Below are 13,932 nucleotides of genomic sequence, written 5' to 3' on the forward strand. Positions count from 1 at the left end.
GGTGCCCTTTGGATCAGCCACACCCTCGCTCAGCCTCACAGGGCTGTCGTGAGGATGAAAAAGGTGGCCATGGAGGCCCTGCGCCCTCCACTGAACTCCTCGGAGCAAGGGGAGGAGCGAAAACGACACACGTCACTCAGCAAATCAACATCCTGCAAAGGTTGGAACGTGCAGGTGTGGGACGGCTGGCTGTTTGCTCCAGGGAACTTCAGCACAGACAAAGACACACACACACACACACACAAAGTCCCCTTTGCATTTCAGAACCACCAGCAGTCCCCCAAATAGAAGAAGACACCTTCACCCTGAAGGAAGGTGAGGACAGGTGACCTCACTTAGGCCCGAAGTCACCCCCCCCCAAAGCAGGCTCAAAGCTTCTCAAAGCTTTTCAAAATCATTTTCTCAGCAGCTAAGCATCAGAAACATTCCGCTTGCTGTAACTAAAAAGATTGCAACAAAGGTCAAACTTCCTGACAGTAAGAGCTGTTCGACAGTGGAATTTGCTGCCAAGGAGTGTGGTGGAGTCTCCTTCTTTGGAGGTCTTTAAGCAGAGGCTTGACAACCATATGTCAGGAGTGCTCTGATGGTGTTTCCTGCTTGGCAGGGGGTTGGACTCGATGGCCCTTGTGGTCTCTTCCAACTCGAGGATTCTATGATTCTAGGTAGGGAACACAGTCCATTGTTTCTCAGGCCTTTCTGATGCCTTCTGGCCTTGCTAAAGAACCACATTGCAACTTCCTTTCTGTCCGGGAACCATGCCAGAACAAGAGATTGAAACATATCTGAACACTCTGAAACCCCTTTCCTGGGAAGGGTGCCAAGAGTCCCAATAGTCCCAAGACAGCTTTCTGTTCATGCTCAGAGGAACTCCTGAGGGAGGAGAAAGGAGGAGGGAACTGGAAAGGGGTATATATGCTTGTGCACATGACTGTGAACTTCGTGCATGCTTTTTGTGACTTATCACACTTGCTCCTTCTACCAGTTCATGGATGGTAGAAATAAAAGCCTTTTCTCCAAAACTATTCCTTGAGTGTCTGTTGACTCCCACTTCCCTTTCCCAGGAGCAATATTTTCCCCACCCGAGGCCAAAGCCTCATAAGGCTACAACCCCAGTATGGCTCCCCTTTATCACATACACAGCCCAACAAGACTCCATCAGGCGAGGCCTCATTCCACCTGCCTTGCTCTACCCTCTAGTCCCTGCTTCTCAATGTGTATTATATTGTTTTATGTACTGTGGCTTGCCGTTGTTTTATTGATTATAGTTTAGATATTATTTATTGTAACCGTTGAGTGGATTTCTGTTTAACTTTTATATGTTGATATTATTTTTTTATACTATTCTAATGATTGTTGAATGATACTTTTTTGATGTAGGTTGCTTATTTTAAAGTTTTGTTTTATTATCACATTTTTGTATTGCATTAGATTGTTGTAGGTAAAGGTGAAGGGACCCCTGACCATTAGGTCCAGTCGTGGCCGACTCTGGGGTTGCGGCGCTCATCTCGCTTTATTGGCCAAGGGAGCCGGCGTACAGCTTCCAGGTCATGTGGCCAGCAGGACTAAGCCGCTTCTGGCGAACCAGAGCAGCGCACGGAAACGCCGTTTACCTTCCCACCAGAGCGGTACCTATTTATCTACTTGCACTTTTGACATGCTATCGAACTGCTAGGTTGGCAGGAGCAGGGACCGAGCAACGGGAGCTCACCCCATCGTGGGGATTCAAACCGCTGACCTTCTGATCGGCAAGTCCTAGGCTCTGTGGTTTAACCCACAGCGCCACCCCCGTCCCATTTTATTGATTATAGTTTAGATATTATTTATTGTAACTGTTGAGTGGATTTCTGTTTAACTTTTATATGTTGATATTATGTTTATACTATTATAATGATTGTTGAATGTTACTTTTTTGATGTAAGTTGCCTATTTTAAAGTTATGTTTTATTATCACATTTTTGTATTGAATTAGATTGTTATAAGATGTACCTTTTTTGTTTCTTCCGCTTGTAAACCGCCTTGAGTATTGTAAGATAGAAAGGCGGTATGCAGATTAGAAATGTTGATGACAAAAATCCACCAATAGCATGCAAATCAATATGGCTAACCTGATCCAAAACACCCACCCACCCCACTCACACATGAAAACAAAGATCACCACAGCCAACCACAAATGAACAACCACACCCTGGGCCAGGCACCCCCAAACTCGGCCCTCCAGATGTTTTGGGACTACAACTCCCATCATCCCTGACCACTGGTCCTGTTAGCTAGGGATGATGGGAGTTGTAGTCCAAAAACATCTGGAGGGCTGAGTTTGGGGGTGCCTGGCCTACGCCAACCCCAACCTCTCTCACCACCAAAGGAACGCAAGTGAACAGCAAAGAACCTGCACAAGCGACGCTGACACCAAACCCCACATATATTAAGCAAAATAGAAACATCGCCACCCGAACCCACCCACCCCCATGTTCCTCCCCCCCACTTCCACCTCTTTCCCCCTTTTCTTCCTAATGTCTCAACAAATGAAACTGATTTGTAAAAATGTTGCATGGGGGGGGGGCGAATACGAGCGAAAGACATTGCACACACTTTTGTCAATCCAAAAAATCGTTAATAATAACAAAAATGACTGTCCCTTTTTCAGATGAAATAAATGAATAAATAAACAGTTTCTGCTTTTAACTTTTTTTTTAAAAAAAGAAAAGAACCAGCAGTTCCCGAGCTCTGCAACATCAAAGCAGTGTTTGAAATTAGCCAGGTGTGTTTTGAGACTGGCGGGGGTCCAACTGCAACCACCTGGAGATCTCTGGTTTGCCAGGTTGGCAATGGACTTCTCCACCTGGGTGGCCCCCCTCCAGCTTTCTTACTCAGGAAAGCAGAAGAGCTTACTGTTGTTGTTGTTTAGTCGTTTAGTTGTGTCCGACTCTTCCTGACCCCCTGGACCAGATCAGGCCAGGCCCTCCTGTCTTCCACTGCCTCCCGCAGTTTGCTCAAACTCATGCTGGTAGCTTTGAGAACACTGTCCCACCATCTCGTCCTCTGTTGTCCCCTTCTCCTTGTGCCCTCCAACTTTCCCAGCATCAGGGTCTTTTCCAGGGAGTCTTCTCTTCTCATGAGGTGGCCAAAGTCTTGGAGCCTCAGCTTCAGGATCTTTCCTTCCAGTGAGCACTCAGGGCTGATTTCCTTAAGAATGGAGAGGTTTGATCTTCTTGCAGTCCATGGGACTCTCAAGAGTCTCCTCCAGCACCAGAATTCAAAAGCATCCATGCTTCGGCGATCAGCCTTCTTTATGGTCCAGCTCTCACTTCCATACAAGAAGAGCTTATTAGTTGTGTTTATATCCCACCCTTTCCCTCCAAGTAGTACATGGTTCACACCCCTCCTCAGCTAAGCTCTACAACGACCCTGCAAGGTAGGTGAAGAGGCCGCGACGGGCTCCAAGGTCATGCAGTGAGCTTCATGGCAGAGTGGGGATTCGAAACCTGATCTCCCTGGTCCTTGTCCGACACTCTAACCACTACAGCACCCTGCCTTCTGAGAGTCCTTCTGCTACAGGGCAGCTCTATAAATCAAGTAGGTAAATAAATGCAGCAGCCAGACTGGTGACTGGGAGCAGCCGCTGAGACCACATAACACTGGTCTTGAAAGACCTACATTGGCTCCCAATACGTTTCCAAGCACAATTCAAAGTGTTGGTGCTGACCTTGAAAGCCCTAAACGGCCTCGGTCCAGTATAGCTGAAGGAGTGTCTCCACCCCCATCATTCTGCCCGGACACTGAGGTCCAGCTCCGAGGGCCTTCTGGTGGTTCCCTCCCTACGAGAAACCAAGTTACAGGGAACCAGCCAGAGGGCCTTCTTGGTAGAATCATAGAATCCTAGAGTTGGAAGAGACCACAAGGGCCATCGAGTCCAACCCCCTGCCAAGCAGGAAACACCATCAGAGCACTCCTGACATATGGTTGTCAAGCCTCTGCTTAAAGACCTCCAAAGAAGGAGACTCCACCACACTCCTGGGCAGCAAATTCCACTGTCAAACAGCTCTTACTGTCAGGAAGTTCTTCCTAATTTTTAGGTGGAATCTTCTTTCTTGTAGTTTGGATCCATTGCTCCGTGTCCGCTTCTCTGGAGCAGCAGAAAACAACCTTTCTCCCTCCTCTATGTGACATCCTTTTATATATTTGAACATGGCTATCATATCACCCCTTAACCTCCTCTTCTCCAGGCTAAACATGCCCAGCTCCCTTAGCCGTTCCTCATAAGGCATCGTTTCCAGGCCTTGGACCATTTTGGTTGCCCTCCTCTGGACACGTTCCAGTTTGTCAGTGTCCTTCTTGAACTGTGGTGCCCAGAACTGGACACAGTACTCCAGGTGAGGTCTGACCAGAGCAGAATACAGTGGCACTATTACTTCCCTTCATCTAGATGCACCCGCCCTGTGGAACGCCCTCCCACCAGATGTCAAAGAGATAAACAACAACCAGACTTTTAGAAGACATCTGAAGGCAGCCTTCTTTAGGGAAGCTTTTAATGTTTAATAGACTATTGTATTTTAATATTCTGTTGAAAGCCGCCCAGAGTGGCTGGGGAAGCCCAGCCAGATGGGCGGGGTATAGATAAATTATTATTATTATTATTATTATTATTATTATTATTATTATTATATATGGAAAAAGCCAAATGTCACTTAAAGAAGGTTCTGAAATACTTTCCTTGAAGTTTGAATTTTGTTTTATTCCGCATTGTTCCATCGGGTGTTTTAATGTGTTGAAAATCACTTTGAGATTTTTTCCTTTCATTGGGGAAAAAAAGCTACCTAGACATTTCGTTGTGGCAACCCTAACCTAGGTTTAAGGTGCCATTTGGCGATTAGCTTATATATCTGAGTCAAAGTTAACCTTTCAACTGCTGAGGAGGAAAACCAGGCAGCCACGGGATATTAAGGAGCAGCGCAACTTTTGGGGCGGAAGTGTAGCAGGAACCCCCCCCACCCCAATCATTCAGTTTGTACAAACTTCACACACACTCACACTCACACACTACATATGCCACACTTCTGTTATAAATTCATAAGAAAATCAACCATACATCGGATTTGCACTGTTCCACTTTTATTTTACTCCATGAAGGAAGGACTACAAAATGGGGATGGTTTGATACAGGGCAGCCATAATCCCTTCACCATCCCAGCACATCTACAGGAGCCCTGCCCAGTTATGGCTATGCCAACCCTGATGATCCCAGACAGAAGACAATCAAGATCACAAAGAACTTGCATATGGGAGTGGATTCAGCATGGACTGAAACAAAGGACACTGATCAGATCTTCCCTCAGGGGGCAGGAAACTGCAAACTCCCCTTTGTCTCCTGGAAGTGACTCATGGGGAGGGGGAGAAGGGAACCAGCCAGGTGACAGGACACTCAGGTTACCACTGCAACTCCTCCCTCCATCCCTCCTTTCTGTAATGCATGCATGATGTTTCTGGGGGTGGGCTTGACCTAGAGGAGGGGAATTTCAAAAGTTTTTATCAGGTCTTGCACACCATTTTTCTGGGTCTTTTCTCTCACCTGCAAGTGAGGGGAGCACCCTGTTGCAACAGTTCAATAAAGGCCAAGCCTACAGGCTGCTGATTTGCTCCAATTTACTCTGGTTGGTGTCTTTACTTTTTGTCCAAGGGAGCCCTCGGATTTTTCCGGTAACAGAAGCGAAAGGTCAGCTGAACTACAGCTTCATCAGCTCAAAGCAATGCATAGCACTGGCGTTTGAAAAACAAACTAAAAGGCAAAACAGCCAGGATATACCAGAGGCCAAGGGTATCGCCCAGATTCTCCCCGACTCTTCGTATAACTCTTAGTCGGCGCTTTACTCTTACAGAATTTATCTTTAGCTGAGCGCTGGCAATGGCACCTCTTGGCAGCTCCTGCCTTGGAAAAAAATTTGCTGAGGAGGGTTATTAACAGCCTGCCATAATCATACAGAGGCGAAGTTAAAATGTCTCGCTAAGTGAGATTCGAGGTGTTGGGGGGAGGCGAGTTTGTTTTGGGATGCAGGCCGCTTTTCGACATTTCAGAGTGCGATCCGCCCCCCATATTCACAATGTATAGTGTCCCACCGTTCTCCCAAGCTGGGGCTCAAGGTGTTTTTGTGTGTGTGTGTTTGGCCAGTCAATCTCTCTTAATTACACCTCACAGGGTTGTTGTGAAAACAAAGCGTGTGGGTGTCCCTCATTCTGCCCCCTGCGAGCGGGCAGGAAGAAAACGGTAATCATTAATTTCTACAAATCTACGCTATCCCTCTTTATAACATTGCAGGTGAAATACAAAATTTAAGGTCTTATATGGGTTAAACCACAGAGCCTAGGACTTGCCGATCAGAAGGTCAGTGGTTTGAATCCCCATGACGGGGTGAGCTCCCGTTGCTCGGTCCCTGCTCCTGCCAACCTAGCAGTTCGAAAGCATGTCAGAGTGCAAGTAGATAAATAGGTACCACTCCGGCGGGAAGGTAAACGGCGATTCCGTGTGCTGCTCTGGTTCACCAGAAGCGGCTTAGTCATGCTGGCCACATGACCCGGAAGCTGTATGCCGGCTCCCTCGGCCAATAAAGCGAGATGAGCGCCACAACCCCAGAGTCGTCCATGACTGGACCTAATGGTCAGGGGTCCCTTTACCTTTATATATAATAAATGTTCATAAATGTACCAACCAAGCACATACAAAGATCAGCACAGGAAGACCGACCTGAAACCATTTTGACTCCCAAACTGATCAAATGTTTTCTCTGCAAGGAGGGAGGGGGTGAGGGAACCTTCCCATTGTCTCAGGAGTTGGGTAATCACCATCTCAAAGGAATGGCCAGACTACCAGGAAAGGCAATCAGACAAGGCATTATCAGATAACCTGGCAGACAGGAAAAACAACAACATTCAAATTTCTGTTGTAGACCACCTTTTCTGTGATGTAGGTAGGATGTTTATGGGGGGTGGTCTTGGGCTACACCCCTTCTGTGATGTATGTACGGTGTATGGAGGGGTGGTCTTGAGCTCCATAGCAGGGAATTTAAAATGTCTATATAAGGGCAGGCACACCTTTGTTCGGGGAACTCCTCCTTTCCTGTGTGTGAGGGGAGCACCCTGTTGCAACAGTTCAATAAAGATCAGGCTTACTAGCTGCTTTGCTTCTCAATATTCTCTGGCTGGCCTCTGTTATTTTCTCCTACCGATAGAGAACCTACAAAGGACTCTATACAGGCTCTTGTGTCCCCCATAAGGGAATCAGGGCAGATTTTGTTTATTACACAGGCAAAGGCCCACGTTTAGTGACACGCCTCTTGCCTTTCTGTTTGAAGGAACAGCCATTCTGATTTCCATTTGGATATAGCTGTTTAAACCTATCGCAGGCACAGAAAGCTTTCTTATTATCAGGTTGGATTCATTGTCTATGTTATAGATTGTGGGGGTACTCCCCCTAAACCCTAGAAAGTAATAAACGGTAGGATCTTGATTATTTGGAGTATTGAAGGGACGAATGCAGGCCAGTGAGGAAAAATGCGAGCTAAGCGTCCTTTTTGAAGCTAGAGCCTCACCTGGGAGGCAGGTGTTAACATGACAAAAGGAATCTTGGCCCTGGGCAGACAGAAAGTTGACAGGTCAACTGGGTGTGAAAGTCAGAGGAAAAGAGAGTCTTTAGAAAGGTGTGCTGGGAAGAAGAAGGGAAGAAGAAAGACTGGGATCCATTTTGGGTAGGCTGGCCGAAGTCTGGCCGGGAAAGATGCCTTGGACTCCAGTGCTGCAGGGAACAAACCCTATATTCCTTCCTTAAAGCTACAACAGCCCCCATTGCATCTTCAATTTTCCAAAGGAACACGGACCCTAGGTGACTGTCTGGAACCCTCTGCCTAGAATCTTGCTGCTACTTTGCAGAGAGTGGGATGGGGGGGGGCAATTTTTGCAGCATCTATTTACTCCCATGTTGCCTACAGCAGAGTTCCCTGACCGTTGGGTGATGCTGTCTGGGGAGCTGATGGGAATTGGACTCCCATCCACTCACCCACTCACCCAAGGCTGGTCTTCTGGCGGTGGTAGTTTTCTAGGTTCTGAGGCAGAGAAACCTCCCTTGCTATTTTTGGTATTGCAAAGAGGTGCGGTGTTGTAAATATAAAGGTAAAGGCAAAGGGTCCAGTTGTGGACCATTACGTCCAGTTGTGGCCGACTCTGGGGTTGTGGCGCTCATCTCGCTTTATTGGCCGAGGCAGCCGGCGTACAGCTTCCGGGTCATGTGGCCAGCATGACTAAGCCGCTTCTGGCGAACCAGAGCAGCGCACGGAAACGCCGTTTACCTTCCCGCCGGAGCAGTACCTATTTATCTACTTGCACTTTGATGTGCTTTCAAACTGCTAGGTGGGCAGGAGCAGGGACCGAGCAACGGGAGCTCACCCCCTTGCGGGGATTCGAACCGCCGACCTTCTGGTGGGCAAGCCCTAGGCTCTGTGGTTTAACCCACAGCGCCATCCTGTTATATTTATGGTATCAAAATGTTTTGCATTTGAGATTGTGTTGCCGCTTTATTGTGAAATTGTTTTTGCAGTGTTTGGGTTTTGAGATGCATTCCTGCATTCCCTTTCTGTGAGATGTTTTGAGCACAATTCTTTTTGTGGAAAAGCAACGTACAAATAAAATAAGGAAGGAAGGAAGGAAGACGATAGTTTGATTTCGTATATTTCCCACCAGGTGTTGCTGGACTCCCAAGTCTTGTCATCCCTGACTAGAGAAGGGCAAACCTGTTTTGGGTTTCCTTCCATTTCCATTTCTCCCCGCTGCTAAATTCGGTCTGCATACACTTCTCTGCCTGTCCTGGATCCAGCGTTTGATATTAGCCACAATCCCTAGGCTTCTTGAGAAAACACTCTTGGCTGGTGTGCTTTCCCCTAAGGCAGCTTCCGTCCGATTTGAAAATGCAGTTAAGTTGAGGTGTGACCATTTCATTTTTTTTAAAATAATATTTATTCAACTTTTAAAGATTACAAAGAGAAAAAAGAAAAAACAAAAAAGAGAAAAATAAAAAAGACAGAAAAAATACAAGCAATTAAAATAAAAATAAAAATACACAGATCAAACCTTCCCATAACTTTCTTTCCTTTGCTTATTTCCTTGACCTCCTCACACCTCCCTTTTTTGTATTCTAGTTCAATTAGATATTTCAGCAAATCCTTTCCAGCTTTGTTTTTATCCTATTAATTTATCTTAATATACTGTAATTTTACATTCTCGTCTTTCACCAATTAACAAATCCATTTTTACCCAATCCTTTATATCATTTCTGCTCAAACCACATTACTTCATTCCAACATCCTTCTAACATTCCTTAATTTTGCAATGTTTCTGTAGATAAACTTTAAATTTTTTCCAATCTTCTTCCACCGACTCTTCACCTTGGTCTCGGATTCTGCCAGGCATTTGAGGTGTGACCATTTCAGGCAGCCATCAGACATGCGCAGAGGACAGCTTCTGCAGAATCAGAGTTTGGCGCAGGGAAACCAAGCGAGTCGTGGGCACTGGGTGAAAACCTCCTCACTATCTCTCTGTTGTGCACAGCAAAGTAAGAGATGTAGTGCTGGGAAAAGCATCCTGTGCTGCAAATATGTACATGGCCTCAATGTGCCACATTTCTGCATTCGTTTGTGATGGATATACAGTCATACCTCGGGTTACAGGCGCATCGGGTTCTGCGTTTTTGGGTTGCGCACCTTGCCGAACCCGGAAATACCGGAACAGCTTACTTCCGGGTTTTGGCAGTCATGCATGTGCAGAAGCGCTAAATTGCGCTTTTCACATGCGCAGAAGCACCAAATCGCAACCCACACGTGCGCAGACATGGTACTGCGGGTTGCGAACGTGCCTCCCGCATGGATCACGTTCGCAACCCGAGCGTCCACTGTACAGCCAGGGGCATACAAATTGGGGGGTGGTCTGCCCCGGGTGCCACTCGGGGGGGGGGGTGTGTGACAATATGGCCCCTGCCTCCCCCCAACTGTAGAGTGGCCGAGGGCACGGGCAGTCAGTATGGGCACTGCTTGCACGGTGTCTGTATGGGCTGCCACTCTCCCGCGCTGTCCTTATAGATGCTGCACATGCATAGTCCGTACGGATGTCGCGCATGCACCACCGGGCAGTTTGCCGTGCCCCTCAGCACCCCGCCCTGGGTGCCGGAGAGGGTTCCTCCGCCACTGTATACAGTCATACCTTCGAAGTCGGACAAAATCTGTTCCAGAAGTCCGTGAGACTTCCAAAACGTTCGGAAACCGAAGCGCGGTTTCTGATTGGCTGCAGGAAGCTCCTGCAGCCAATCAGAAGCCATGCCAGACATTCAGGTTCCAAACAACGTTCGCAAACTGGAACACTCGCTTCCAGGTTTGCAGCTTTCAGGAGCCAAAACGTCCGAGTACCAAGGCGTTCGGGATCCAAGGTACGACTGTACATTTTAAAAAACAAATCCTCACGGAAACTTGTCAAGCGTTTCTCCTAATGCACACATATTTTTTGCACGCAATTTCTTCTAATATTGTGTATTTTTGGTAGGTTATCTTCAACAACTTATGCATTTTTAAAATACCCTCTTTCCCCCTTCAAGCAGTTTTGATGCAATTATTTTGCTCGGAGCGCTTTGTCGCAGAATTCAGAGAACTGTGGATTTGGGAGCATAGCGGTTTGCATAGGTTTGCAAACTATGGAGATGTGTGTTCTGATGTGAACTAAACTGGATTTTCTTCCTCACATGTGTTCGAGCAAAAATGTCACTGGTTGGAAATTAAGCAAGAAACTGGAGATTTCTTTTTTTTTTTTTTTAATAATTTTTATTAATTTTACAACACAAACAAAAAACAAACAAACATAACACCACTTCCCCATACCTCCCCTTCACTGCATCCTTGTTTTAAAATTTTTTAGCAATCCTTCATCCATTTTTATATTTAATTCTCTTTAAAATTTTCTTAATCTTAAATTTTTACAGCTGTAATTCTTTATATCAGATCCCTTGACATCTTAACATTCCGAAATTTTACAACAATTTTTAAGATAAGTTTTAAATTTTTCCCAGTCCTCTTCCACTGTCTCTCTCCTCTGGTCACGAATTCTGCCGGTCATCTCTGCCAGTCCCATAAATTCAGTCACCTTGGTCTGCCATTCTTCCAGAGTAGGTAGTTCTTTAGTCTTCCAATACTTTGCCAAGAGAATTCTTGCTGCTGTTGTTGCATACATAAAAAATGTTCTATCTTTCTTTGGAATCATTTGGCCTACCAAAGAAACTGGAGATTTCAGCTCAGTGCTGGCAGACTCCTAGTTGGAGTCCAACAGCATCGGGGTGCGGGCACTGGTCTGTGGGACGTTATTGCAGTCAAACCAACAATTCATGCTTTGCCAGATGGGCACATGAAGGGACTAAGGCTCACAGAACTTTCCTGTAAAATTTGCTTCAGAGAACTCTGTGACGTCACTTCCTTTGTCTGCCTTGGCCAGAAGCTATAACACCACATAATTCCTTCCAGCTTCAGCATCTCTCTCTTTCTTCATCATGCCTCCAAGCTGAGCACACATGCATGCCCGAGCTTTGCAGCCCAGACACCATACAGAACTTCGATTTTGCACTTTAGTAACTTAGATAGTTGGGGATGCGGGTGGCGCTGTGGGTTAAACCACAGCGCCTAGGACTTGCTGATCAGAAGGTTGGCGGTTCGAATCCCCGCAATGACGGGGTGAGCTCCCATTGCTTGGTCCCTGCTCCTGCCAACCTAGCAGTTCAAAAGCACGTCAAAGTGCAAGTAGATAAATAGGTACCGCTCCGGCGGGAAGGTAAACGGTGTTTCTGTGTGCTGCTCTGGTTCACCAGAAGCGGCTTAGTCATGCTGGCCACATGACCCAGAAGCTGTATGCCGGCTCCCTCGGCCAGTAAAGCAATATGAGCGCCGCAACCCCAGAGTCGGCCACGACTTTACCTAATGGTCAGGGGTCCCTTTACCTTTACTTTTAACTTAGATAGTTATAAACCGGCCTTCATTTAGCACCTAGGACTGCTGCTACTTCAAGGCCTCTGTTATGTAAGTAAATACTACTTTTACTTCTTCACAGAACAGTGCATATGTGTGGGAGAGAGAGGTTGTTCTTTTTAATGGGGAGAAAGGGGAAAATACCAGGGAAAATCCTGGATTATTGCTTCTAGAAGGTTAAATTAACCTTGTCTTAGTTTCCACGTTTAAGCTGCAAAGGATGGTATTCTGCTGATCTCGCTCACATGTGCAAGGAAGGATGATAACCAAATAATATATCCTCTCCCAGTGCGTAAATCCACTCCTACATTCCCCCCTGGCCCCTTTAAGCATTCACACACTTATTGGAAGGCACAGACTGACATTTGATTTCTCACTTCAAGGCAAGGTGCGAAACTGCGCTTCTCTGAGCGAAATACACCTCCGTTGAGGAGCCTCTGGAGCCGACCCACAGCGACTCCAACAGCCAAGACTTACCCCAGGGAGTGTCTTCTGTTCATGTAGCGCTGTCTGAGCTTTGATGGCCGAATCTCGGGCGCAGTACGTAAGGAAGGCGCAACCTGAAACGGAGAGGGCGTGCACTGGTATCAAACGCGTGAACATGTATGTGCAGAATGCACGTTTATACGCATGAATGCACCAAATGTTAAGGGCTCTCAAACTCTCTTCTCTGCCCCACCCAAATACACACACACACGCACACACCAATTTCATGCACATTTTTTACCAAGAGCAGGCACAGAAACCCTGTCACCTTGTCGCATTTCCTGTGGGAAAAGTACAGGATCAAGTGGAGAGATTAAGGGGTTTAAGAACACAAGGTGAGCTGTGGGAAGGCAAGGCCGGTGTGCAGCAGCTGTAAAAATTTTAAAAAGGCAAGTGAAATATACTCAGAGTCGAGAGTGGGTTTCATGCTCTTTATTCAGCTCATAGTGGTGAGGAGGAATGAAAGTCCCCTCAAAGTATCTGCTTTATATACATTATTTACACAATGGGCTGCACGTGATTGGCTAATTCCGGAATTCTCCTGTAGGCCAATCAGGTTGTGGATTCACTTCCATTTGGAGCTGGATTGGGTGGCTCCTGCAGACCAATCATACTGCTGCATTGTTCTAGGACCAATCGGACTGCTGCATTCTGAATCCTATTGTTCTAGAACCAATCAGACTGCTGCATTTTGGATCCTATTGTTCTAGGACCAATCGGACTGCTGCATTCTAAATCCTATTGTTCTAGAACCAATCAGACTGCTGCATTTTGGATCCTATTGTTCTAGGACCAATCAGACTGCTGCATTCTAAATCCTATTGTTCTAGGACCAATTGGACTGCTGCATTTTGGATCCTATTGTTCTAGGACCAATCAGACTGCTGCAGTTTGGATCCTATTGTTCTAGGACCAATCAGACTGCTGCATTCTGGATCCTATTGTTCTAGGACCAATCAGACTGCTGCAATTTGGATCCTATTGTTCTAGGACCAATCAGACTGCTGCATTCTGGATCTTATTGTTCTAGGACCAATCAGACTGCTGCATTCTGAATCCTATTGTTCTAGGACCAATCAGACTGCTGCATTCTGGATCCTATTGTTCTAGGACCAATCAGACTGCTGCAATTTGGATCCTATTGTTCTAGGACCAATCAGACTGCTGCATTCTGGATCCTATTGTTCTAGGACCAATCAGACTGCTACAATTTGGATCCTATTGTTCTAGGACCAATCAGACTGCTGCATTCTGGATCCTATTGTTCTAGGACCAATCAGACTGCTGCATTCTGAATCCTATTGTTCTAGGACCAATCAGACTGCTGCAGTTTGGATCCTATTCAACTCAGCACATAACAACAAGTTCCATGCTAGCGATCATTAGGAATGGGGTTTAAAATATGGTA

At 46.3% G+C, this 13,932-nt stretch overlaps 1 protein-coding gene and 1 long non-coding RNA gene across 3 annotated transcripts in view; one reads left to right on the forward strand and one right to left on the reverse strand.

The window, feature by feature from the left end:
- The window catches only part of CELF5 (CUGBP Elav-like family member 5), an 82,072-nt gene that overhangs the window by 47,185 nt on the left and 20,955 nt on the right, over positions 1–13,932 (reverse strand). For both annotated transcript variants that reach the window (XM_081846281.1, XM_081846280.1), the window contains exon 2: positions 12,516–12,598. In XM_081846281.1, the coding sequence (XP_081702407.1) occupies positions 12,516–12,598 (83 nt within the window). The remainder of the gene's footprint in view (positions 1–12,515; positions 12,599–13,932) is intronic.
- Positions 313–1,019, forward strand: LOC309333092. The gene is made up of 2 exons (XR_014152371.1): positions 313–460; positions 663–1,019. It is a non-coding gene; the product is annotated as an uncharacterized lncRNA (long non-coding RNA).

The sequence above is a fragment of the Podarcis erhardii genome, assembly GCF_964252035.2.
Source record: "Podarcis erhardii genome assembly, chromosome: 18".
Lineage (NCBI taxonomy): Eukaryota > Metazoa > Chordata > Lepidosauria > Squamata > Lacertidae > Podarcis > Podarcis erhardii.